The 27,246-nt window shown below is 49.7% G+C and overlaps 1 protein-coding gene across 2 annotated transcripts in view; it reads left to right on the top strand.

The window, feature by feature from the left end:
- The window catches only part of LOC116954777 (protein LMBR1L-like), a 45,760-nt gene extending 18,896 nt beyond the window's left edge, over positions 1-26,864 (top strand). For both annotated transcript variants that reach the window (XM_032975567.2, XM_076052576.1), the window contains exons 6-17: positions 306-432; positions 4,063-4,131; positions 4,903-4,967; positions 7,140-7,212; positions 8,177-8,260; positions 9,705-9,781; positions 9,932-10,009; positions 11,515-11,588; positions 13,239-13,329; positions 13,952-14,018; positions 18,330-18,491; positions 19,262-26,864. In XM_032975567.2, coding sequence (XP_032831458.2) covers positions 306-432; positions 4,063-4,131; positions 4,903-4,967; positions 7,140-7,212; positions 8,177-8,260; positions 9,705-9,781; positions 9,932-10,009; positions 11,515-11,588; positions 13,239-13,329; positions 13,952-14,018; positions 18,330-18,491; positions 19,262-19,341 — 1,047 coding nt within the window. In that variant the 3' untranslated portion in view covers positions 19,342-26,864. The remainder of the gene's footprint in view (positions 1-305; positions 433-4,062; positions 4,132-4,902; positions 4,968-7,139; positions 7,213-8,176; positions 8,261-9,704; positions 9,782-9,931; positions 10,010-11,514; positions 11,589-13,238; positions 13,330-13,951; positions 14,019-18,329; positions 18,492-19,261) is intronic.
- The last annotated feature ends 382 nt before the right edge of the window (positions 26,865-27,246 follow it).

Raw genomic sequence — 27,246 nt, 5'->3', positions numbered from 1 at the left:
CAAAGCCTTATAGCCTTAACAGACTGTTGGGGCAAGAGCTGTCAGCGAGTAGCACCTATGAAGGTCGGCATGCGATATGAGCGGGTGAGTAGATAGCCCCACGTCCGGCCGTGAATGCGTGTGCGCACTGTGTGATGTGCGCGTGTGATGTGTGTGTACTGTGGGGTGTGTGTGTGTGTGTGTGTTTGCTGTACGATGTACTTGTGCGTGTGTGTGTGCGCTTTAAGGTGCCGTACAGGCTAACAGCACCTGCCCCTACAGTCTGTTAAAGGCTATTCACGGAGGATCCTTGCCTCTTGCTGTAGGGCATTGCGGCGAGGCTGTACGAGACGCTGGTGGTGCTTTTCCTGCTGTCGCTGCTTGTGGCTGGGATGGTGTGGGTGGCCTCGGCGCTCATCGACGACGACGCTGCCAGCAAGGAGTCGCTCTACGGTGCGACCGGGCCGCTCGCTCCACCCGCAGCTTTCCCACGTGACTTAGACACAACACGCGTAGGCTTAGCACTAGCTGTCCACGTGACACTTGGATTAAGGCCTTTCTGCGCTCGCTGCTTCGTTCGTTATGGGGGGCGGGGGGGGGCTTTGTTTGACCATACTGACACGGATAAGAGATATTGGCATTCGAACTGTATTGCTACAGAAGGATGCTGCATCTAAGAGTGACCCAATTTAGAATTGAGAAAATGGTTGCACATAGAAGAAGACAACCTGATGATGATGATGATAACACAAGATTTGATGAGAAGTAAACTGGCACTATCTGGACACATGTATGATGGACAAGAACGATCATATTAAAAGTGTGTAGTTGTTTGGAAAAATGGAAGGAGCTGAAAAGAGAGGAAGACCTAACAAAGAATGATTTGATGACGACATAAGAGATTGGTGCCATAAATGTGTGGCACTACTTGAGCATATTGGCACAAGACAGAGGAAAGTGGAAACAAATAACGAAATATTGCAGTGGACACCTACGGGTTATCTGCCCATGGATCGTGATGATGAAGATGAATTAGGGAGCAGATGAAGTTTGTATGGTGTAGGTTTGATCGTATTTCGCCATGCTGGTCTGTGCGTGTCGACAACACTGGCCTTGAAAGGAAGAGTTTATAATCGAGTGAACGTTTTGAACAATAACCCTTCCGATATGGGGATGCCACTGGAGCTATGCACTTTTAAATCCCGATTGAAAACTAATTTCTTTACAAATGATTTTTGTGTTTAGTTTGTTGTCGTCCCGCACGTCCGTTTCGCACGGTTGGCTATGTAGAGTGCGAAAGAAGTTTAACATACATAAAAGCATGGAAAGGGCAGAGAGATTGAGATGCACTGGATGGGAGGCACCGTATACATTATGGATGATGATTTATATGAATAGGGAATAATAGATTCTCCAACGCATGATGCTGTGCATATATGATGAGCATGAGAATGGATTCTAGTTGACTAATATCAATTCGTTGTGACAGTGTCAGCTTCTCCTGATAAAGGAATTGCTGATCCTGGGATAGGATGTGCTTCAAATGTCTCGGAAGAAATTTCATTTCTATTGGCCCGCCGTTTCTACTTAAGTACGTGAATTAACAACACTAATGAATACCATCTGTGCTTCATTATAATACAGATTTAGGGAATTATAGCTTGGTGTCATGGTTGGTCCACTCGACTTGCAATCCATCAGATGCCAGTCCGATCCTTCGGTGCGGCAGTTGAACAAAGTAGATCCAGCAGTATAAACTGTATACCACAGGTGGAGTAAAGTGTGGGTACTCCCACCCCTTCAAAGATGTCTGGCCACTCCCACCCCTTCGAAAGTCTGTCCAGCGTGGAAGAGTAGACCAAGATACCCATCCACATGGGGAAATCTCTCGAGCTCTCCCTAGTGGGAGGCACCTTCCGCCAGCAGTGGCCTGAGAAAGGAATTACGGGCCTGCACCTTTACCTTGGCCACCCTTCTCCAAGGATTATAACGATGCTTACCCAGCTGCCCTGCATTATGGCAAAAGGATGCAGAAGAGCCTGTCGTGGAAATCGAGAGCCCCTCTGTTTTCTGGGTTTCGTTTCCTGCCGCCACCTTCGCCACTTCCTGTTTTTGTCAGCGGGTTTGAAGTGTTTTTTTCTTCTCTGCTGCCATTTATTACACCGCACACACTGAGCACTCGCTGCTGTCCTGGTCGTTTGTGCTTGCGTACGTGCATGCGTGCGTCTATGCATGATTTTAAAACAAGAATACTTTGCGGCAGAGGTCATGTGAATGCTGGTCACGCGAACTATAAAGCAATGTAAAACACCAGTGGGGAGCGATATCTAAATCAGTACTTGGCTCCCTCTCCACTTTCATTCGCACTGACCAGTGTGGTGAAGTATGGTTAAACACTTCACACGACCTGCACAGAGTGGCGGTGTGGGAGGCAGGGTCTCATCCGGCAAGTGGTTTAACAACGCACCGTATCGGGGTTTTGAATAAACTAAATCCATGCGACCATGGGGAAAAAAATGCAAACTCTAAATTTACAGGCTTCAAGGTCGGGATCGAACCGACATGCTCCTGTATACCTGGCGAGGTAGTTAACATCTCGCCACCGTGGCGCCCGGTGGCTATATTGTGGCAATGTGATGGCTCGTTTACTAAACAATCCTATTTTCTCATCGTGGTTGTGTGTCGGTGATAATCACCATTATACTGAACTGTGTGTTCAGAGTAGGGATCTCTGGACCAGACTTGTGTAAGGAATTAGTTCATACACAGATGATGAGAATAATTACGATGATAGTAATGTTAATGAATCCGACAGAAGCATTATCATTGAATTCTGTCTTGTTAGTATGCATGCAGCAATGCATTCGTATTCATCGTCATAATCAGCCTTGATCAATCCACTGTTGGATGATGGCCTCCACCTAACGCCTGTGAGACAAGCGGATTTCGTCGCTCCATCTCTCACCATGAATGGACTCTTGGGCATGTTCGCTCCTGTTCATTCCATCCATCCATTAATTTTTTAAAATCGATTCTTGTGTTCACGAGACATTCATCCAATTGCGGGTGTGAGAATTTATCTTTTGCTATTTTGTGCGAATTATAGGGAAAGTGCTAATATACATTTTGACTATTGGGCTTAACGACACGTGCAGTACAAATGAGACAGGCCAAACGACACGGAAAACGCAAACTAGACGGACATTACAAACGAGAGACGTGATCAAACGAGACCAACGGTACACAACAAGGCAGACATAACAAATTTAGATGGACAATACAGACAAGACACATGAAAAAATATACCCAACAGACCAATGAGGAATGATTAAAAGGCTTTATCCAATCTGGTGTAAATACAGGAGGTGTTAATATGTTCAAGCACCAAATAGGTACCAATTACAAGGCGTGTGTCTGCGCAACCACACATACATGCGGTAAGAAATTCAAACAAATATGCTTGATAATGTTTGCACCATCTTGTAACTGCTTGGCCTGCATCAAAGACAGCCTCATTTATGGCATTGTGCCACCAGTGCTGGGGCAGAGGCCACCAAAAGGCGAGTAGCACAAGGACAATGCAGGCACCACATTATTAATAGCTCGGGTTCAACTGGTGTATCTATGGGATCATTTCACCATTGTCATGATATTGAATAATGAAACGGCTTTACCTTTTCTCACATAATTACAGGTGTTACGACGTTCAAACACCTCAGACACCAAATGCAAGGCATCGTATCTGCGCAATCACGACATACTTGCAGTAAAAATTGCATAATTGATCTTAAAATTGGTGAAAGGGTCCCATAGTTAGAGAAATCGGGACACGCAGCACAAACATAGATGGGCAGGACAATGGAAACGCCGTAGAATATATTCTGAATAAGGACGGTGGATTTGCGTTTATAAATCACTTAAATGCTGCGGGTATCTCGAAGCAACTTTGAGTTGAATCGCGAGCCCCGTTTGTGACACTCTATTTAAAGTTGCCGGATGGGCAGAGTTGTTCCAAGACGAATGGGAACGCTTTGTTGTTGTTGTTGTTGCTGCTGCTGCTTTCGTGTGTGTTTTTTTTGTTAGATTTCTGGGAATTTTACCTGCCGTACCTCTACTCGTGCATCTCGCTCTTCGGCGTGCTGCTGCTCCTGTGTGAGTCCCTCTCGCGCCCCTCTCACATTTCTGGGACGCTGTCTACAAGGGACATCCGGGAGACTCTCGAGGGACGTGATGGGCTAGCAGCCCACCCAATCACTAGCCCCGCCCATACCACGAACTGCCTCCGGTCTTTCTGTCGGCCATGATTAACGTCAAAGGCAATTGTTTGAACCAGTCCTGGTCGACTCAGCCTTAAATGAGCACGTAGTGTGGTGTCTAAAACATCAGTACTGGGGAGACAAATGCAGCCGGCCGTGATGTTGGCCACACCACCCGCTCGTGAGCCATTCAGGCCTTCATGAGCCACACTGCTCTTCATAGGTGCTCGCTTAGAGCACTTTCTCCAATAGCCTATTTAGACCACACGGTGGACCTTAGTGATTATCCTTGTGTGCATGTGTGTTTATGTTTGTGTGCACGTGTGTAAGTTGTGGCGAGCGGTAGTGTCGCGTTTAGCGTGCTGTGCTACGAACCCAGCGATCCAAGTTCAATTCCCACTCACAGCCAACACCGGTGATGATTATCTGAATCAGTCTTGCGACTCCCCTAGATCGACGACTCAGCTTCAAATGAGTACCTGGTGCAGTGTGTAAACATCGCCACTCGATAGACAAAGGCGGCCGTGCGTGGTCCTGGCCACCCCACCTCCTCGTGCGTCGTTCCGGATTCATAGGCACTACTCGCTAACAGCACTTGCCCCAACAGTCTGTTAAAATCTCTATGGGGGTTCTTTGTCTTTGTGTGTGTGTGTGTGTACGTGAGCAGTGTGCACCCCTCTGGGCCTGTCGTGTATGTTCAGCGTCACTGGTCAGCTCCTGGTGAAGCCGCGGGTAAGGTCACTCGCTCGGCTCCTTGAGCCACTTCCCTTTTGGTTTTCCACCCTCAGCTCGTTTGTCAACACCGGCGTCAATCGCTGTGCCCCGACAGACGAGAGAGAGATTAGCGTTGCCGATATCACGAACCGAGGAGCGTGCTCGCCTTGGGATATTGCCCCGGCGGTCTCCGCGTCGCCCGTTGACGCTTAACGGGATGGTTTACGGGACGTTATTGTGGCGCACTGTTTCGTTTGGCTTTAAATACTTTGGAATGAAAGTACAATGCTTTGGCACACAGCAACCTCGTAGCAAAACAGATTTAACACAAGATAAGATGAGACCTTATTACTTATATTAATATTTTTTAAAGATAATTTGAGATCTCTTCTGATCTGCAGTATTCTGTCCTATCACTCATTAGACACGCACTTTAAATTGTAATGGTAATAAATGTGTTGATGGAACAAAATGATTACCACTTCATAGCCAACATTGTTTGTTTAGGTTGTAATTATGCATATATTTGCGCTTTAATTTTATCTTTGCCAAAGGTTGATGCAGCATGCATTTTTGCATGTACTGTATTACGTACATGCATGTACACATTGATGGCTACAGGAAACGCAAAAAACCCATCACGGCAAATTTTACTCTGCACATTTAACTTGGCTAAATTCCAGCTCGGTGAATAAAAAACAACGGGACTGTCATGCGAGAAACACAACGGTAGAGACAGCTGGGGAAGTGCATCCCCTAATGTGTAAACCAGGTGTCACTGGAAGGGATTTTAGAAGTAGTTATGCGATTTCCACTTTGACGGGCCGTTCTCTAACGTGGCGGGCGGAATTGCACAGCTCCGTGAGAATTCTTCATTCCCAGTCGGGGATGTAAATCGCACATAGCGGTTTGGTAGATCGCACAAAATTCCCAGTCAGCTTCTGATCGTGCATCTGCCTACATGGAAGTTGGGTTTGAGTTTCCGCCGCTCAGGTATGAGCCCAATCACATCCCTACAGTTGTCTTCAGCCAGTGGATATCAGGAGACATATGCTACTATTCACGTGTAAATGCTACTGTAGCATATGGCAGCAGCAATATGTTCAAGAGCTAAATAACAATATTGAGGTCTGCTAGCCATAATGAGAGGGTTGCAGGAGAGAGTTTATGTAGTTTTGTTATTCCTCTTCCATTGAAGGAATGCAAAATGAAGTGGTTTACTTAAGTTTGGTTTGCATGGCCACAATGGTATCGTGGCTTGTCTTTAATGTATCTCTATGACTCTATATCTCTATGCGTCTCCCTGTATCTCTATGGGCCTCTCTGTATCTGTTGGTCTATATCTATGAGTCTCTACGTATATACTATATGTTTTGTAGGTTTGGCTCGCATGGCCACAATCCCACTATCGTGTAATGCAATTTAATGTTCCATTCACGAAAGAGATGTGCACATTGGCCTCCTGATGTTTTCACGCGGTCGATGGTCCAAGTTATACCTAAGTTTGGTCATGTCATCCAGACATGCAAAGCACGCTGGACTTTTGTGTTTTCTTGTCGAAGACACCTCTTGGCATATTAATGGTAATTCGCTTCCAATAATAAGAATCATTCGAATAATGCCCAAACGGAGCCCTTCACCCGGTTCTAATGGCCTTACACTTACGTGTGGATTGAACCGTACGACGTTCAATTACTGCTCGCGGAAGAAAATTCGCAAATTCCTGATCTTCTAACCGTCCGGTCTGTGAGCATGGGTATCTTATTTTTAAATCGTGTCCTTCTGTAATGTTGTTTTCTCTATAATAAAAAAAACCTAGCACTCTGCAGCAGTGAATATTGGTAACCACACGGTGCTGATGAGTCTTGAATAAGGATGAAAAAAGGTCCACAGTTGTCATTCGCTGCTGCTGTCAGTCGGTCACATTTGCTCGAATAAATGTTGTTGGTGACCCAAGATTAGATAACCACAATGCAGTTGTTGAAGAACTGCTGATGTTTTTTGCATAATGCTCAGATGCCAGGGTGCCGTCTACATATTTTTTGCACGTCGCTTGAAACCGCGTGTTCTCTCTCTCCCCGTGTTAAAATGTGTTCACGCTGCTAGCGATGATGTTCTTGTATCGTGAATGTGATGATGATGCCGATGGTGGTGGTGATGCTGTTTGTAAATGATGTTGATGTCCCACAGTTGCTGGAGGATCTAGACGAGCAGATCGACTGCCAGAGGTTTGAGGAAGACACCATCAAGAGGCGTCTAAATGGTGTGTCCTGTAAGATGCTTGCTCTGAAGGATTAATTGTGCCAGTTGAGCATCACGTGTTCATGTGGAGTGGCTCGCTGAGTTCTGAGCTAGTACCGTCAATATCCTTCAAAGCCAGTCCACCCCTGTGTAGCTAATTGATGGTCTCAACCTGGTCACAAATGGCAGTAAAATAAACCATCACATATTTAATGTTTTTAATGCAAAGTTAATTTGGCTAAACAATGATCATGCGTTGTCACGCAGCGAACGTTACTGTCTGCAGCTGGGCGGCTTGCAAGGTCCCGCCACCCACTGTGCGGATCACGGTGTCACTTGAAGAGTTCTCAGAAGTAGTTCTATGGTATCTGCTTGCACGGACCTTTCTCTAACACAAAACGGTGGCTCTGCTACGTGAGATATCGGCACGGGTCGTTTGTTTCGTGACGATACACGGAGTACACAATCGGGATAACAGTTTTGGGGGAGGGGGAATAAACAAAAATAAATTACAAACAAATACTTAAATTCATTCATAATTAGGATTATGTTTTGTGTGATGGAGTCGAGTTGGTTTTGTTTAAACAGGTGAGAATTCACGAGACTAGGATGGAGTATCCTTTACAAGGGTAACCTGTACATGGTCAAGTTTCCGAATGGCAAGGACAAACTGCGCCACGGTACAGTCACCATAACAAATTTCAGAATCTTTATTTATACTGGAGGAATCCGATGAGCTATAAAGCTCTATTTCACAGATGTCTGGTTGGGTCGTATCAGAATATTAAAACAACAAACACATTTTAAACTTAAATTTTGAAAAGCAGAGCAATCAATAAGGCGACCATTGTACCAATATGTAAACATACGATGTCAGATGCGATTGCAAGTGAAGTTATCACCAAGGTTTGTCGGCTTCAGCCTCACCGCTTGCAACGCGTGTGATGCCGCTGCTGCTACACCGTTTGTGCCACTGGCGTGCGCAGGCACCGCGTGCCAGTGGGTCAAGGTGGACCAGCAGGAGCTGGCTCAGACTCTCAGCGTCATCACAATGGAGCGCACAAAGCTCGGTGAGGATCCAAATAAGCCTTGGCTGTGGTGAGGAGATGTTATCTTCATCTCCTGGTACGCAGAAGGTTTTGGGTTTGATCCGGGACCCTGGCGATGCGTTTTGTGTATTTGGAGTCCACGTGTTCTCTCTCTCCCCGTGGTGGTCCCAGCGTGGGTCGCTGTCCGGCTTCCTTCTCCGGGTTTTCCCCTCTCCACGTTTAGGAACAACGAGCGCTTAGATTATTTGGCTGCTGCTCTTACTTCCCTTGTGTGATGATGAACTCGGTCACTTAGATGATGAGCTACCATCAAGTGTGCCCAGGTCACTCCCTCTAAAAAAAGAGATAATATCTCACCGGGCATTACCGTGTTACATAAATAAATATATAAATATGTGGCACCCCTTGTGTATATATATTTAAAAAAAACTGTGTTCGTCCTTGAGTCTTGTTAGTCGGTCAGAACTAGCCTGAGTAATTGCCGGTGTGAACAAGTCGAACAGGGGCTCATTCTGTGGTGTCAATGATGAGTTGCATACGATGACCTATGTGTATGATGACCTTTTTAGCTAGGTCAACGAAATCACGACTCACTCACCCTCTTTGTTAAGCACAAAGAGGGTGACTGGGCCGTGCGGTCGGGGAAAGCCTGATGAAGCTTTATACCACGCTGTAACGTGCAGATGTTTGCAATGTCTAAATGCAACCATATCTCAAGACGCTGTACACAAACGGTCAGCACGTTTATTTTATCCAGAGAAGCAAGGGAGTTCATTGCAACAGGAACAAGGACTGTGAGCCTGGATTTGAACAGAGGCAGGGAGTCAATAGCATGGACAGTTAGGGGAAGGGAGTTTCAGGCCACAGGGTCAGCAAAGGAGAATAAGTTTCCTCCCACTGGGCGAAAGTTTACTGGGGGCTTCCACAGGGAAGCATATTTTTATTATCTCCCTTGCTTGCTGTTCGCCTTACGTAGCGTGTGTTCCATTGTTTTACAATCGCTCTGTTCATGCATGGATTAATACAGATGGATAGGGGAGGCGTAGGAGAGTGTGTGGAGGGGAGGGTGTGTGATGTGGAGTTGAGTGAGATGAGAGGGGAGCGGTAGAGTGTGTAGAGTGAGATGATGGAGAGGTAGGAGAGTTCGTGGAGGAGAGAGTGCGTAGAGGGGAGTGAGATGACAGGGGGAGAGGTAGGAGAGTGCATGGAGGGGAGAATGTGTGGAGGGGAGTGGAGTGAGATGGTAAGCGGAGGGGTAGGGGAGTACTTTAGGCCTTTCGTGCGATGACGTGAGATCACGCCCACCCGAAGGACACGGCCGGTACCGGCTTGTGATGTTACATCCGGGCCTGATCACGTCATAGCTAAAACCTCACTGTGCTAACCACTGCACTGCTGCTCACTCAGTGGTGCGCAATCCTTGGAGAGAGAACGTGTGTGCTTGTGTGCGTGCGTCTGTGCGCAGAGACACGGCGGCGAGCATCTCCTTGGCAGAGAAACCTGGGGTACCCGCTGGTCATGCTGCTGCTGCTGACGCTGACGGTAGGCCCGAATCCACCTGAGCACACCGATCACATCGCGTGGCTCGGTTCGATGACCACGTTTCGTTTGCCGCGCGGTCGAGCAGTTTCCCCCCGCTGTGTCGGTCTGCCTCTCTCCCTCTTCTTTCTCTTCTCTCTGCGCTGCTCCAAGGGGGTCTCAGTGCTGATCGTCTCCATCCACATCCTGGAGCTGCTCTTCGACGAGACGGCCATGCCGAAAGGAGCACAGGTAATGGATACGTTATAGAAACCAGGCGCCGCCCCACCCCCTCCCACCGCTGATGATATGCACCTCTCAATTAGTCATGATAAAAATCAATATCGATTACATTATTTGGTCGTCTTCTCCATACGGCTGATACTGTTATAGAGCAACAGCTGTAATTTTACATTGATGTGGTTGTGCCGGATGGTTGCGTCAGGAGCAGCCGAGTGCGGTATCGCTGTGATGATGCCCTCTTCCTATTGATCTCTGTGTCAATCTGTGGTTCTGTATGTGAATATATCGATTTTTCTTGTGAGTCTATGGGTTTCTGTGACTGGATCTCTTCTTAATACGGATGATACCTATGTAGAGCAACAACTATAATTGTACATTGAGGTGGTTGAGCCAGATAATTGCATCAGGAATAGCGGAGTGGTGAATCATTGCTGCTGTCATAAGGACGATGCCTCCTCCTTGGTGTTTGTGAGTCGGGCACTGAGTCTGCGTTACGCGTCCCTTGGTTCTGTTCTGGGTCGTGACCACCGTCTCCGCACACTGCCTCGAGAGTTTTCCGTTTTTACCGTTTCTGCATCGTCATCAAGAAACCGCATCTGCCATGAATTTTGCAGATGTGGTTTAGTGCAATGCTGCTGCAACATTGGCAGTGGCGCACAAGCAGAATTAACAGAAAAACTCGACACGTCTGTCAATAACAGTGGCCGTAAAAGAGAATATAAACCTAATATATATTCTATATAAGTGAGGTTTTGAGCAACGGCCCTTCTTCATAGCATGTAAAACTATGAACGCATAATGCAGATCAACGTAAAGCAATGAAAATCCAAACAATTCTAATTAAATTTTGTGCAAAGTGGTGATGCTGGAGCCACTGAACAAGAACCTCCTGGGTTCGATTCCCATCTTGGGCGCTGTTTTATGCGTGGGGTTTGTACGTTCTCTCTCCCTCGGTTTTGTGTGGGTTTCCTCCGGGTTCTTCAATTGCTTCCCGTGAAGGATAAATAAAATAATTAACTTAACGGGACCATTGGCCATAATTCCGAAATGCTGAAAAATGACACTGCAGATGACTATTGGGATTCCGCACCGCAAACCGTTGCTTCCCTCCTGCGAAAACTTGGCAGGACCCTCCTCTAAACAAGTTTGGAAAATTCCCTGAGCTTTTCTCCAGGATAAAAACGATACCAATAATAATCACAACAACGATAACAATCACAATAATAACGAAGACAACGATGATGATTACGGCGATAAAGATAACAACGATGACGACGATGAATTACGATAACGACAAGAACTGTAACAATGTTGATAATGACGTTAACGACAATAATGATAATGATGACCATGATAACGATTACAAGAACGATAACGACAACAACGAGAACGATGATAACGATAACGACGATAATGATGACAACAATAACGATAAGCCTTGTAGCGTCACGTTTCCCTATGCCGCCCAAACATCCTCCCGAGGCACCGATCTCACAGCAAGTTGTTTCTTGCAGGAGCCTGGCCTGGGCAAGGCGTCGCTGTCAGCCCTTGGATCTGTCGGAGCCGCTATTGAGGTCGTCCTCATCTTGTATCCTTGCCCAGCCGCCACCACAGGGCTGCTCTGCCACTGTCAATGCCACCCTTACCAAGTGCCAAGCCATGCTCAACAACGTCAGTAACAACACCAGCAGATGGGTGATGTTGGATCTGTATATTGTACAAAATGAGGCCTGCTTGCTGAGCGGTATAGCGAACGGCTCGCAATCGGAATGTTGCGAGTTCAATTCCTGGTTATGGGTTGACTGAGCCCAATATCTCTCCGTGGCCAAAAAAAGAGGTACCACTTTGTGGGGAGATCAGAAGTGGTTGTGCAATGGATGGACTTGCCCCCTGCCATATGAATGTGGAATTTTCACCACTCACTGGCTCAGGACTGTAAACAAATAATCACTGCCTCAGTGCTCATTATTAGCAACAAATCACTCGGACTCTTTTAATTTCAATTTGTCGAATCCATTGCTGGATGAAGGTCTCCAAGTAGTGTTCAGTGGTAGGGGTTGTTTTGACCATACTGCATCGCGCTGGTAAGTGCGGCACGGTGAAGCAGGCGGAAGCGCAGGACCGGTCCGCGGTATCGCTCGCCACCGATGTTAGCAGGTGGCTGGGGAACGAAATCGGGCCGCCAGCGTCGTAGCGCAGTACGCTAACCTCTGTGCCACCACTCCGCCCCTCCCCCCAGTAGCGTCTTTATAGAGGGACCCTGGTGCAAAGAACGCGAGGGGGGGGGGGGGTTACGGGGCTCCCCACCCCCTGTTAAATTCCGCCCTCTTCGTAGCTCGGGGGCCTGGGTCCCCTCAGTCCCTATTGGCCCTCTCCGGCCCATGGGCCCTGGTGCAGTTGCACCGCCTGCACGCTACTCGATGGGCCCGCCACTGTACAGCTGTATTCTCTTCTTGCACATGGCATTATGTTCAGGAGCCCCAATGTGGAGGTCTGCTGCTGCTGCCACGACGGGAGGGCTTCAGCAGAGAGAGAGAGAGTTCGTGTCTTGTCGCTGTTCCTCTTCCTCTGTTGAAGGAGTGCAGACCACAGTGGGTTCACTGTGCGGTCCATAGCTCGGGTTGCACGGCCACATTCGCACTGCTGTGGCTTGTCTTTAATGTATCTCTATGAGTCTCTGTGTGTATATGTCTACATTGGTCTCTGTGTATCTATATAGATGTCTATGTATCTCTGTGTGTCTCTATGGGTTTATGATAAGGTCTGTAGTTTCGGTTGCCAGGCCACAGTCCAATTAATGAAGGAGATGTGGGGCGCAGCTGATGATGCCGTTGAATGTGTGCCCTGCCGTGGTTTGGCGCATACGGCAATTCATCTGTGCTCATGGCAAAAGTCGTGCATGCGACCCCGCGAACCCGCTAGGAACGTGTTTACAATTCCATGAGGAGGAGGATTGTAAGATGTCAATCAAGTTCGCATAACTAGAATTCCGTTCTCCTCCTGTGAAGACAGAAGTGCGATGGAATTGCAGTTATGCTGTTGAACTTCAACATTTCGGCTTAACTTAGAGTGGTAGGCCTTCTTAATTGGCAACCCGGAGCCAGTTGTGGAAATTCCACATTCCATTGGCAGGAGCTGACCACTATTGGAGCGTGCGCCCACCAGGTATCGCCCCAGTCTTGTGCTGTCAAGGTGTTTGGGATCCCGGTGCCCTGTTGCTCCTTGACCGCCCCTACAGCTACCTGATGCTGAGCTCAGTGTTGGGATTCTACAGCCTGCCCACATTCATGCCGCTCACTCCCAAGAGCCAGGACACTCCCATGACCAAGGTCTTCGTTCCCCTCCACCCTGCGTCCATCGTTGTCCACGTCAATTAAAATCCTCTCAGTTTTTTGTATGGCCGATGAAGGGCGACGATAAGAGCTTCTTTTCTAAGTAATTTTGACGCTTCATTTTTCCGTCCGAGAGTTGCTAGAATTGCAGATACGCCCACCGACCCACGTGCCCACCCATTCACTCACTCACGAACTCACCCATCCACTCGCGAACTTACCCGCCCATTCACCCACCCATTCGCTCACCAACCCACCAAGTCAGAATTGGAAAAACAAATCCGGAGTAGCTAGCAGGCTGTAAAACAGCTTCTGGGGCCCCGTTCCCCATCAGATAACCCTCCACAATGTTACCGCGAAAAGCAGTGCCTGCTGCGCATGCTGTTCCTGCTGCTCATGCTGCTCTTGCTGTTCCCGCTGGTATTGCTGATGCTGCTGCTCCTGCTGCTCCTGCTGCTCCTGCTGCTCCTGCTGCTACTGTTGCTGCTACTACTGCTGTTGCTGCTCCTACTGCTGCTCCTGCTGCTGTGCCTGCTGCCGCCCTGTACAATTGACGTGAGGCCACGTGTGTCCGCACACCGCTTGTTTAACACCCCACCGTTGCTGTTGGCGTCCACAGATTATTGGGAACTGCGTTTCTCTGCTCATTCTCAGCTCTGCACTGCCCGTGCTGTCCCGCACACTGGGTGAGTAACCGCGGGCTGCTGGCGACCGATGGGGGCCTCTGGTTGATCTCGTTGAGCGCGCGATGTGGCTGGTGCCGGTCGTGTTCACTTTGGCCTCCGAATACTGGGCTAATTTAGGGCTGGGCTGTCCCATTGTCTTTGTATACAACAACCGCCATTTGCCACTAAGTGGCGGTGACGTCACTATGATGCTTGTGCCAGGCTATGTGCACGTTGAGGCCACGTGAAGTGTCGAACGCCCGCTGGCAGGAGGTCACGGGGCAGACCCAGGTGCCATGGGTCGACTGAGATGACTGGCTGATGCACTACCTGTGCCCCCTACTGTGCCAAGTTGCTGTGCTTTAGCCACCCGGCGCTCTGCTCGTTGTGAGCATTGGGGCGACTGCCTCCAACTGCCCAGTAGCGTCCTCCACGAGCCTCCTCCACAGAGGCCGATCTTGACACCGCTGGTACCAGTCATCGACAAGTCCACCCAGCTCCACATCCTCCTGTACCACATCACTCCATCTGTTCTCTAGCCCGTGCCGCGCCCGTTTATCCCCCTCGATCCCCCTCGATCCAGCCGAACAAAAGCTGTATAGGCATGAGGTAGCTGGGCATGCGGTCTACATGACCCAGCTAAAGCAGCCTTGCCTGCCAGAGGAGCTCACCGATGGGACTTTGTCCAGATCTTTCAAGGATTTGTGAGCTCCTCACACAATCCAGCCCGGTTAAACCCAGGATGAATCGTAGGCAGGCCAGCCTAAATGTTTATAACCAGTGAAGATGTTCCATTAGAGGGTCCACGTTTCGCAAGCATAGAGAAGGGAGGGAATGACCGTGGCCGAGAAGACCTGAAGCTTCGTGCGGAGCGACAGACCAGGTAGCTCCCACACAGCGTTACGCAATCTGATAAGATAATGCCACTCGACTGATTCGGAGTGAGACCTCTGCTGTTAAACCGGAGCCGGTCATGAGCACACTGCCCAGGTATGGGAAACTCTCCACTCTTTCCACAACTGCCCTTTCACCAATTGGGAGTTGTGGGGGTGGAGTGACTGATGGTACAAAATACCCAGGCAGGTGCTTAGTTTTGGTGGGGCTGATGGTAAGTCCCCACCTCTTAGTGGCAAGCTCCAGGTTCAGCAGCATCACCTCCAACTCCTCCTCTGAGTGAGCAGCAATTACCAGATCATCGGCATACATAATATAGTTGAGCAATAGGGAGCCATCCCTTGATCGCACCCAGGCATCGATCAGCCTCCTTTTTTATCTGTGCCAAATGGAAATTCCTCCGGTACAGCTATTGAAGGCTTCAAGAACTACATGGTCGAAATAGATGTTAAATCATGTAGAAGCCAGAGGACATCCCTGTCGCACCCCAAGGTGAACAGGGAATGGCTCCAACTCCCTGCCACGTAGTTTTACCCGGTTCCACTCACCACCATGAAGGTTCTTAATGATCGTGAGCAGAGGGTCAGGGACTCCAAAAGCACGAAGAAGATGAATAACCCAGAGCCCAGGCCTACTGATGGTATCATAGGCCTTGACCAGGTCAATAAGTCAGAGCTGCAGGTCTTGTTGGAATTCCCTACACCTCTGCTGTAGCAGACGGACAGAAAATATGGCATCTGTGCAGGACCGCCCTTTCCTCCGCAAGCCTCTCCTCAGCGTGCCTGGCAAGGCCATGTTGAATAATCCTTGCCAGGACCTTTCCCGGCACACTGAGGAGTGATATGCCTCCATAGTTGTGACAGTCTGTGTGGTCCCCCTTCTTTAAAAAGGGGGACCACCAGGGCATCCTTCTAATCCTGCAGAACCCGTCCAGTGGTCCAGACTGTTATGATGTCATGTAGGGCAGTCTGTGCATACACGCCACCCTCAGCATTTCGCTTGGGAGATCATCTCTGCCCAGTGCCTTTCCTGGTCTCAGACTCCGGATCGCTTTCAGTACTTACTCAACAGATGGCACCTCAGCCAGCCACTCACAGAGGGTGACTTCCTCTTCCAATATTTGTGGCACTGCAGCCTCACCAGGATCATCCCTACTTTGTTCCACGATGTTTTCCATGCTGAGGGATTTCCCCTCCCCCAGGACCTCACAGAAATGCTCAGTAAATCTGCGAACCTGTTCCAGGGGGTCAGAGATTGGATTACCGTTCTTTCCCCTAATTATGGTAATAGGTGTGGCGCTGCAGGTTACATTTTTTGATGGAGTTAAAGAGCGATTTGTGATCGCAGGCTATTCAGCAACCCACGACCACCACCCATCCTTGCAGTGCCTCATGGCTCTCCGAACCTCTGAGCGAAGGCTGTGGTCGGCCTCCTCATTCTCTGACGTGGGATGTTGTAGACGATGAGAGTGGGCCTGTCGCTTTTTCTCAGCCAGTCTGAACACCTCCGTCAGCCAGAGTCTCTGGGGAGGTCTGGACCGTGCACCCAAAGCAGTCATTACAGCTGCATGGGCCACAGTCCTGAACCTTATCCATTTCCCCGCGACATCAGGAGGAGTGGGGGACGATGCCAACCCCAGCCGCAAGCGATGATGAAATTCTCGCTTGCAACTTTCATCAGTTGGCTGAGACCATGCCACTATGGGTTTGAATGGGGTCCTGGGTGTACACCCACCACCGGAGTGGAAGAATATCAGGCGCATCTTACAGATGACAAGTCGATGGTCAGTGGACAGATCAGCTCCATGGTAGGTCCTGGTCTCAAGGATAGACACAACAATGAGCGGAGCACTGGGCAGCTGAAATACAGAAATTCTAGATTTGAAGCTTTCGTGACTGCAAGGATTCATACTCTTTGTTTTTTTTGGTAAAGTCACGCAGGTAAAAAATAAATAAACAAAATAAATGAAAACTAAATTAAATCACGATGTTCCGGGCGCAACACAAGCGTCCTTCAGGTGGGGACAACGTAGCGAAAGCACAAACGCTTAAGTGTGTCTCAGAGATGGTTGTGACGAGGGATTATATAGTCGCGGGGCATGGAGGGAGGGGGGGGGGCATGGTGAGTGTGGGGGCGGGGTGTGGGCCGGGAGGAGAAGCTGCAAAACCGAGGGTGCACTGGGAGGCAACTGGTGGTTTAATCCTAGCTTGCTTATTTACTTCCGGCATCTACATCACAAAGCCTCAGTCTCGGCACCACCAGTTGCCTCCCAGTGCACCCTCGGTTTTGCAGCTTCTCCCAGCCCACACCCCGCCCCCACACTCACCATGCCCCGCCCCTCCCTCCATGCCCCGCGACTATATAATCCCTCGTCACAACCATCTCTGAGACACAGTTAAGCGTTTGTGCTTTCGCTACGTTGTCCCCACCTGAAGAAGGATGCTTGTGTTGCGCCCGAAACGTCGTGATTTAATTTAGTTTTAATTTATTTTGCTTATTTATTTTTTACCTGCGTGACATTACCAAAAAAAACAAAGAGTAGAAATACAGAAAGTTGGCACAGTAGGGGGGGCACAGGTGGTGCATCAGCCAATCATCTCAATTAGTTAACCCTTGGCACCTGGGTCTGTCCTGTGACCTCCTGCCAGCAGGTGTTCGACACTTCACGTGGCCTTAAAGTTAAAATAGCCTGGCAGAAGTGCCGTGATGACGTCACCATCACTTAGTGCCGAATGGTCGATATATAAATGGATACATGGGGAGCGGTAATGTAATGGTTAACGTGCTGCGCTACGAACCCAGCGTCTTGAGTTCGATTCCTGCTCACGGTCACCAATGCCTGTGACGGGTTATTTGAACCAGTCTCGGGCCCTCCCCGAGATTTACTCAAATGCGATGCGTAAACATCGCCACTCGGGAGGCAAAGGCGGCCAGGCGTTTTGCTGGCCCACCCACCCAATCGTGTACCATGCCGGTCTTCATAGGTGCTCGCTAACAGCAATTGCCCCAACAGTCTGTTACAGGCTCTACGGCAGATATTTGTCTATATAGATACAACTGTATTGACACAAAAACCCCATTGTTTCCTTGAAAACCAAATTCATCCCATGTTACAGTTTGTTAAAAACACATTCAAGTGACTTCCTACTCAAATGAGCATTCAAGGCAGTGCCCATCTCCCGTTTACAGCCCTGCAGAGCCAGTGGTGAAAATTCCACGTTTCTGTGGTGGGTGGCCAACACTTCCCCACAAAGTGGCACTCGTATTAATGACACCTCCAGGGTTCCGATGTTCTGGCATTCCGGTGTTTCGGTGCCATGCGCATTTCCGGTGGCGTTTCAGAGCTGCCGGCATTGCGGGCACGGCCACAGTCACCACTGCCGCGGGAACGTGCGAGGGAGTGCTTTCTTTTTGTTTCTCTCTCTCCTGTTTGTGCAGGAATCACCAACTTTGACCTGCTCGGAGATTACGGTCGCTTCAATTGGCTGGGGAACTTCTACATCGTACTGCTCTACAACCTCTTGTTCGCCGGGCTCACGACGCTCTGCCTTGTCACCAAGTTCACGGCCGCCGTGCGCCAGGAGCTCTTCAAGGCACTGGGTAACGGATCTTTATATATATATTAAAACAAATGTTATTTTAATTAATTTCTAATAGTATACATTTCAACACGTAGGCTTTCGCGACCAATATTATTCATAATAAAGGTTTTTGGGTTAGATCGCGTTATTTATAAATGTGTCGTAACCCTCCACCACCCGACACGGCCAATCAGCAAAAAAAGTGTCACGTTGACAAAAGACAAATAACTCACTAATTTAGCCCACCGGTGTGTTGAAGAGTGAATCCACAACATTTACAGTTTGAGTACGACGTTTCGCTGGTAAATACATACATATGAATGCACATTACAATTCCTTATAGGGGAAACACATACTAATTAACGGATTACTAACATAGCATATAATCACTAACACACATTACCACTAATTACTAATCTACAGCTCATTACTAATCATAACCATTGACTGATTACTAATCGATTATATAATTACAACACCCCCCCCCCTCTGCCTCTAATCACTGCACCTGATATGAGTTAAGTGATGACGTCACCCTGCTGCTCTATATAAAACCGGGAGCAAGCGAGGGCTTTACCATTCTGGCGAATTACCCGATGATGCTGGCTAATTATCACAAGGGGACCGCGAGTTCACCAGCGGTAACGCACACCGTGGCGGCGATTAGCTACGTACGTGCATCGTGGAACCCTTCATCCACTGCTGTATGAAGGCACTTTTGCCCAGAAAGTTTGCGTCGACAACACGCGGGAGGATCTTTTGTCCATGTTCTCGACTCTTGCCTTCCAGGTCTGGACAGGCTGCCCATCACGGCCTCAGACGGGTCGGGCCAGAGGCATTCCACCAATGGGCACAGCAAGCAACTGTGAACTCGGAACCGTGGTGAATTCGGAACCACTCACGGAGCAGCTGCCCCCCCGGGCCGCCCCTATTGTTACCTCGCCTGCCCTGTAGCGGAGCGCGAGAGGCGGTGCGGCGAGCAAAGTGCGCCGTCGCGGTCGCGCCGCAAGCACCCGGGATGGGAGCGATTTTGCCCGGCGGCACTTTTCTCCACAGACGGTTAAAAGAGCGTTGGTGACGCCGCCGCCGACTGCCTCGATCTTCCCGAAGGTGATGCCGCTCTGAAAACTCAGCAAGGTAACGTTCAGCAAGTGCCGTGGTTTTTAGCGGAGCAGCAGCTGCGGCAACTTCTGGGGCTGCGTCACGCGTGACACCGCGTGCATGTTGCATGCGTGTCATACGTGCGTGCTGCATGCATGTCATGCGTGTGTGCTGCGTGCGTGTCACGTGTGCGTATCAAGCGTACCTGTTACACACGTGTGTGCGTGGCGTGCGTTGTGTCGCACGTTCTGGAGAGGGTCTTCATCGTCTATGTAGTTGCAGTTTTCAGACTTAAAAAAAAGCTTGACCCTTAACTTCAGAAAAGAAATGTTTACACGTCTTTGCCTTTACGCTAGCGTGAGTCTCAGAAATTAGTCTCGCTCAGAAAGACGAGCGTCCTTTTGTGTGAAAAATTGTCGCCGTCCTTGGTGTGTTTTTTTTTTTACGTTTCCTTTCAAGCGTTCGCACAAGAAATGTGCACCCGTTAAACTGGAATTGTAACGCGATCAAACAAGTTGTTGACTTTTATGATCCGAGGAATTCAGTTCGTGAAGCAACGGTGTGGACGGACGCGCACGCGCCTTTGCCCGGCGTGGAACAAACACATTCCTGTTTCATTGACTCTCTGTCAAGGAATTTCAAAATCTGGCAAAAAAAATCCCTTGGTTGGCCTTTAGGAACCGCGAGCGCCACCCGGCTCACACGAGTCGTGGCCCATGTACTCATCTCTGTAAGCAGCCCTGAGCCAGTGCAATAAATACCACGTTCCCATGGCGGGTAGGCTTGGGGTGTGAACGGTGGCCAGCCTTTCCACAGGAAAAAACAACCTCCCCCCCCATTGTCCACCTCAAAGGGATGACAATCGGTGGACCACTCACCAGGATTTTGACCTCATGACCGGGCCCTGACCTTCACTTTGCGGGTGCAGAGGCCTGCCACTGCGCCGGCACGCTGGATTTTCTTAACGCGGCGACGTCTCTACGTGAATCCACCCACGCACTCATTCAGTCATGCATTAATTTATTCGTTCGTAGTCTCGGCACATGAGCGGAGTAAAGCGGTGTGTGCTCACAGCACCGGGCAGGCGCCGCGATGCCGGTTGAGCGCACCTGATGCCGGGCTTGCACTCCGGTTGGCTGTCCCTGCGTATCGTATACAGTAACCGCGTTTTCCGCATACCGTATACAGTACCCGCGTTTTCTGCGTGCCGTATACAGTACCCGCGTTCCCAACGTTCCCACGTGCGCCAAATTCAGCGCGTGCGCCGCAGCTTTTGCGGCCTTATTCATATTGCTTTTTTTTCTGTGAAATATATGATATAAATATATTCAAAAAGCAATATTGAACATTTAAAAGAAGAAGAACCACCACTGACACCATCCCGGATCGCAAGCCAATTGAGGAATGCACAATTCAGCTCTCAACACCCGATCACGGGCCGTGCCGTTTTACAAACATTGGCGATTTTTATTCAACAGTTCCAACTCGCTCGCAATTTTATGCACGCCCCCAGCCCCCCTCCCTCCCCCATAAAACGAAACCACACGACATCCCGGACACGGTATATCCACCCACGTCAATTGAAGGATGCACCACTGTGAGCACAGGTTTCCCTCCTCGCTCTATGCGGGTTCGGTTTGCAGCTCACCTATTTCTACCCAAAATTCGCTCTGCTATGCGGTGTGAATTCACTCTGCATGCGGCAATGCGGTTGCACCTGGAGCACCATTTTGTGTGTGTGTGTGTGTACTGTACACGCTAATCGACAGGCAGCTGTCCCCTCGTGCGGTTTTGCTTAGCGCTCCCTTATTTGTTAATGCATCTACTACCGCCGCTACTGCATAGAGTGAGGGAAACCGGCAGTTAGACACTGCGATGGGCATGCGGGGAGACCCCGAGGAAGCTTCCCCCCACACTGGCGATTGTCGAGCCGGCATTTGTGAGCGGTGTGCCTGCCGCGCAACACTGTGGTTTAGTTTGTCAGCGTTCGTACGAACCGGCCAGTTTAAATTGTTGTGTTTAAGTTCAGAAATGCGTCTTGGCTGTAGCAGTCGGCGGCTCCCTGCTTGGTCCCCACCCCGCAGGCCCCCCCGTAAGCCACTCACCCACCCCGCCCCTTGCTCTCCCATGCTGTCTGCTTCACTCGGCGCTTTCAAGAAGCGGTTCGTGCCGATGGATGATTCGCGAGCACGCAACGTGCCCCATGTGGCAGCGGTGGTCCATTTCGAAAAATTATTAAAAACGAACGAGCGATTGCCCTTCGTATTTGTTAAATGAAGGGCTGTTTTATTTAATGTTTACCTAAACTGTGGAATTTTATTATTGGAAATCTTTGAAGCTCGGGATTCCTCAAATGCTCGCGAGGCTCCTTGGTGTGCCACCAGCATCCTCCATAGCCAGAGGTTGGTGGAGTATTCGGTGGCTTCTGAAAAAGTGTGCACGATTTGTAGCGTGACCTCGTTTTAAAGTGCGATGGGGAAGGAAACTCAGAATGGGGGGCATGACAGGGCCAGTATTAAACAAACTTTGAACAAATATTCTCACTTGGCAGAGCGAGTGTGGAGGTGCTGGCCTCTACCGCGAGTGTCGCTTGCAGAAGGGATGTCAGAGGTAGCTCCATGATATCCACTTCTGTGGGCCGTTATGCAACACGAAGGATCGCGCCGCTCCGTGAGTGATCAAAATAGATTATTCATCTCATGACGTGACGCCGATAGCACAAGCAGGATAAAATTAGAGGAAAATTACAAACCAATAACAAGCTTCAAACCATAAAAAATGTATATGGGTGGCAGGGTACCATAGCACAATAGTAACATGAGTGCATCACATAAAGGGCCTAGGTTCAGTTCTCAACACGGGCACCTTTGTGCGTGGTGTTTGTAGGTTCTCTCCCCCTGTTCCGCTTGGCTCTCCTCCAGGTTCTCCGGTTTATGCTGAAGAATTATTCGCAAATTACTCGAGTGGGATTGCACACACAACAGCAACAGCATCGGCACCCCCCCCCCCCCCGCCGCAGCGACAACTTGGTGGGACCCTCCTGACAAAGAGTCTTGAGACTCGGAAAGGCTTCCCTGGGTAAATGAGCTTAATAAACATAATAACAACAGGATGAAGGTGGCTAAGCCTTTAGTAGGTGGTGGGGGGGGGGCTCAGCCCCCCCATCCTTCAGGCCCTTCCACTGCTGGGGGTGAGCAGTGGTCCACTGGTGGTGGCATCTTGGGCTTTAAGTGACGATGATGCTTGCCCTTTAAAACTGAACCATATCAGTCATGGAGGCTGCTTAACCATACGTCGACATGCTGGCTACTGCTGTTGTTTGGGTACCTTGATATACATCAAATAAATATCTGAGACAATAGAGAAAAACCACTCTGTGCATCAGGTGACCAAAATTAATTTCTCACAGAACCGGGACTAATTTGATCGACCTGATGGGGATGATTGACAAAGTTGAAATCAACTCAAAATCCGTTGAGGTTGTAATTCAAATATAACCTAAACTAAAAACTTAACTTCGTTTTTATTTTACCAGGTAAAGCCCACTGGGCTACATAGCTGTTTATCAGTAGCGACCTGGCCACAATGATAGCTCAACGAAGTGGCTTATCACGTGGAAATGTATCGCACCCAAATACTCTAAATGTACGTCGATTCTAAATGTGGACGGAAAAACTGGAGAACCCGAATAAAAATCCACGCTCCCACAGGGAGAACATGCAGGCGTGGTCAGGATCTAACCCACGACCCCCTTCGTACCAGGTGAGGTAGTTAACATCTCGCCACCGTGCGAGCCGCACAAGCTGAGCATAAGCTAGGCATTTTAACGTTACCCTGGTGTTGTATTTCTAGTTGCTTTTTGTTGTTACGCGATCTTTATGTTCTGGTGTTCGGCCCCATTGATTTGCGCGTTGGGGTTCTGTCGACGGTGCCGCCCGTCATCTCGAAGCGCCAGCTTTGTGGGTTTGTGCCTGGTCACAGCCGGGTAATAACACAGCCCCAATCGGACCGGTTTGAGTGAAAACCTCGAAAGCAGAAGTGAGGGGGGAAGCCATCGTTCACGTGACTTCATTTCACATGTGTTGGGGTCGCACCAGGCCTACCGGCTCCGCGGACGATATTTACCCGTCACTGCAAGCACCTTAGCGCCACCGATCGAGTTCCATTGGGGGAGTGTACAATATTTTCGCTCTAATTCCGTGTAAGTGAGTCTCTCCCTGTGCCTCCTTCGTGCCTGCTGGTCATTGGTTGAGATGCAATTGATTCAGAGGATTTTGTGTTGTGCCCCCGGGTAAACTTTATAACCTGCATTTATCTAGTTTAAAGATAGTAACCCATGCTAGCTTCATCTTGGTAGCCCTAATCGGGTACTGGTGGGAAATACTTTCGACGTGACAACACTGTGTTTACAAATGTACGATGCCGCTGTAACCGATCCGTGTGTACGTGTGTGGTTGCCGCAAAAAGTTGTGTGAACATTCTGTTTGAACCAGAGTAAGGAGAAGGTTCCCCGCCCCTGGTTTCCAAAAGCTGCCATTCGCGAACAAGACCCGAGGATGAGTTGCGCACCTGATAAGGGTGTAATGACTGCTGCGCCAGGCTTGCGGGCGGTAGCGTTTACAGCGTACATCGGGGCGGAATGGTGCGTTCAAGAGTTCTCTCCGCGGGGTTTCTCCGCGCGTTGTTCCGCATGACGTCCGACGTTTCGTTCCTCGTGCTTGGCGACCAGAAGGCGCTGTGGAGTGCTACCGCGACAACCGCACTCGGTGTTTGGTTGCCGTCTGCCGAGGCGCGCGCCGTGACGTTTTCGATGTTCGGATAGCGGAGGCGGTGGATGGCCTGACTTGTTCGTGAGTGTTGAGCGAGGGTCCACACCCGAGCGATTCGGCTGTACACAACCAAAGTTGCAACTTGTTGCGAGCAGCTGCTTAACCGGTTGCGAGCAGTAAAGGCAGACTCCACTTTAGAGCAACGATCTGCTCACGTGACATTTGCGCACTACGATGAGCCGTTTCTCCCGAATGTTAAAGTTGCACGGCGATTTGGAATCGAGAGCGAACTTGGTTGCACAACCCATCGCCCCGGTGAGTGGAGCCAGCTTCAAGACCGCATTTGCTCTGCCCGCTCTGTGTGTGCGCGTACACACGCACGCGCGATGACGCGGAACCTCTGCTACCCCTACCCCCCCTTCTGCCCCCTCTCCCGTCGCGGCGAAGGCCTTTATTGTGTAAGCTCGATCAGCAATAACGCATCGTCGACGCGGTCTCTTGCGTGTGGTGCAAATGCCGCTCGTGGCTGCGCTTGTGTGGGCCGCGCCAGAAGCCTTCACGTTCCACTTTGGACACGGCCGTGGTGCGGTCCGGTGACAGCCCGTCGGCCGAAACACTGGTTCTTGACCTTCATGTTTGTTTGTTAAGTGTGCTTGTTTAATTTTTTCCTGCCCCCAAAAACCAAAATGAATAAAAATTGGAAGAACTTTTAGTAAATTCAACGGAACCCATCATTAACGTCAATAATATTTACTTGTGTACCCAGCAAAGCTGCGCCTAGTTGCCAAGATTTATTTTTCACGAAGGTCGTACCAAATTGTTGGGATGTGTGGCCAGCGCCAGTGACGTTGCATGTATTTTTAGCTATGGGAGGAAACGTGCACGGAAGAATCCCTTGCAGAACAGGGGAAGATCACGCAAACCCCGCACACGACAGGCGGCGCAAGTCGCTGCCTCATCGGTCGCGTGTGGCAAGAGTCGCCGGTAAAACCGGGAAGTGAACCCCTGCTATGAAAGCTGGAAGCCGCCGAGTGCACTTTCCTGACTCACAGCTGGTTTCAGCGATCAGCCGGTGACCTATATCATACTTGCGTAACAAAGTCCAATAGAGTACCAGCCAGAATCGATCACCAGCGCTACTACGTCACTGGACATTACACGGGAGTGCTCAGAGGGTTAGATACTGCACGACCACACGAGAGCTGCCGTCACGTCCGCCAGCGCTCTCCAGGAGAGCTGGGACTAAGCTCGTCCATTTGTCAATCGGTGGTGGTAGTGGTGACGTTCGCCGACCTGACCAGTTGAAGTGAGAGCACAAATCGGTTCGTGACACCACTGCCGCGCTGCACAAGCACAAGAAACAAACCAACACCCCCCCCCCCCCCCCCAAAGAGGGACAATTACGTAACGGGCGACGTTTTGGGCGATGAGCCTTCCATCGTAGCGTAGTAGAGACATCGTGGCGGTGTTGGTGACGGTCGAACGTGTTGAGCTTTTGCAGGAGTGAAGGTAGAATCGTCACCAACGATCTCCGACAGGCACTCTGTCTGGGATCACAAATGGATGCCGTCACCGCCGCACGACCCGGCGTGCCACCACGAGCCCACGCACCATCCACACCGTCTCTCTCCGACCATCTCACCTCGTTTAATTTGGCTGTGAAAATCACTGCAAGAAGTTGCCACCAGGAGTGGACCAGGGCACCGCGCGCGCAACCGGGGCATTGGTGCCCTGTTCAGCCGTCAACACCCGGACCATTTCTTCTGGGGCGGTTTAAGTTGGCGGTCCTTGAGACCATTGGTAACCACCAGGGGTGACAGATGCTAATAACGATTCTCTAGACGCATTTTAGCTCCACACCGCAACTCTGCGCGATAGCAAGGTCACTTTCGTAGTTCTCGGTGAGGAAATTGTTGCTAAAAGAACGTACCGTGGTTTTCTTTTATCGAAAGAATATCGGTTTGGGGAACACACCCAATGAGACGTGAAATGAGACCAGACTGTGGAATAAATAGGAACTGTGCCCTGTGCCTGGTGCACACTGCCCATGTTGAATATTGCCCATGGTAGACATTGGTAGCGATTGCCACCCCGGGTGGTGCCGACCAATCCCCTCGACCATTATGAGGTGCAAAGTTGGCCCGACTCCAGAACCGGCATCGAACGTTGGACATCGATTCCCATTGGCCAAGCACCACCTTGCCTTGGTAACCGCGTGCTTGTCAGGGCTGTCGAACACGATGGATTGTTGTTGTTTGGTTGTTGTTGGTTGTCCTTTCCCCATGCGAATTTATCACAAACAATTAAAAATAACCGTGGATTATGATTTTTGTTCACGTGTGCTGTCCGTTTGCGATCGTTTTCCGTGTTAACCCTTTGCGTTGCCGTTCCTGCCACGTGTTACTGTGAAAGCATGGCTCTTATTTTTGTAAACACTGTGACCTTGCTTTGTGTGCTCTTGTTGTCGTGTTAATACTGTTGGTGCATCTGTTGTTATTACAGTTTTATGATTCATTTTACAAGGCCGCTTGTGTTGATTCTCCGCACGCGTGCACCTGTACACAGCCCTGTTTGTAGGTCCACTGCTGGATGGTTAAATAGCCCCCCCTCCCCCCACACACGCAGTGTTGTGGATCATGGAGAGGGGGGCTTTTTGACCATACTTCATCATACTAGATGTGGGAACATAGAAGTACATTAAACACAGGTGGGGGCCACTGTGAGCGGCGCGAATGGTTGAGTGGGCGAGGCTGTGTAAAAGTAGGGCGTGGCTATGCTAAAGTAGGTGTGGCTATGTAAAAGTAGGCGGGGTTGGCAGGAGTTGGGGGCGGGCCTAACAGCCTGCCATGTAGTCCAGGTTGATAACACGATGTAACAAAAAATTTGTTCCTGGGTAGTAAGTGT

This window comes from Petromyzon marinus, chromosome 56 (genome assembly GCF_048934315.1).
Source record: "Petromyzon marinus isolate PM22_M1 ecotype Great Lakes invasive population chromosome 56, UKy_Petmar_22M1.pri1.0, whole genome shotgun sequence".
In the NCBI taxonomy this organism is placed as follows: Eukaryota; Metazoa; Chordata; class Hyperoartia; order Petromyzontiformes; family Petromyzontidae; genus Petromyzon; species Petromyzon marinus.
Note: the sequence above shows the minus strand (reverse complement) of the source record. Positions and strands in the feature narration are given on the sequence as shown.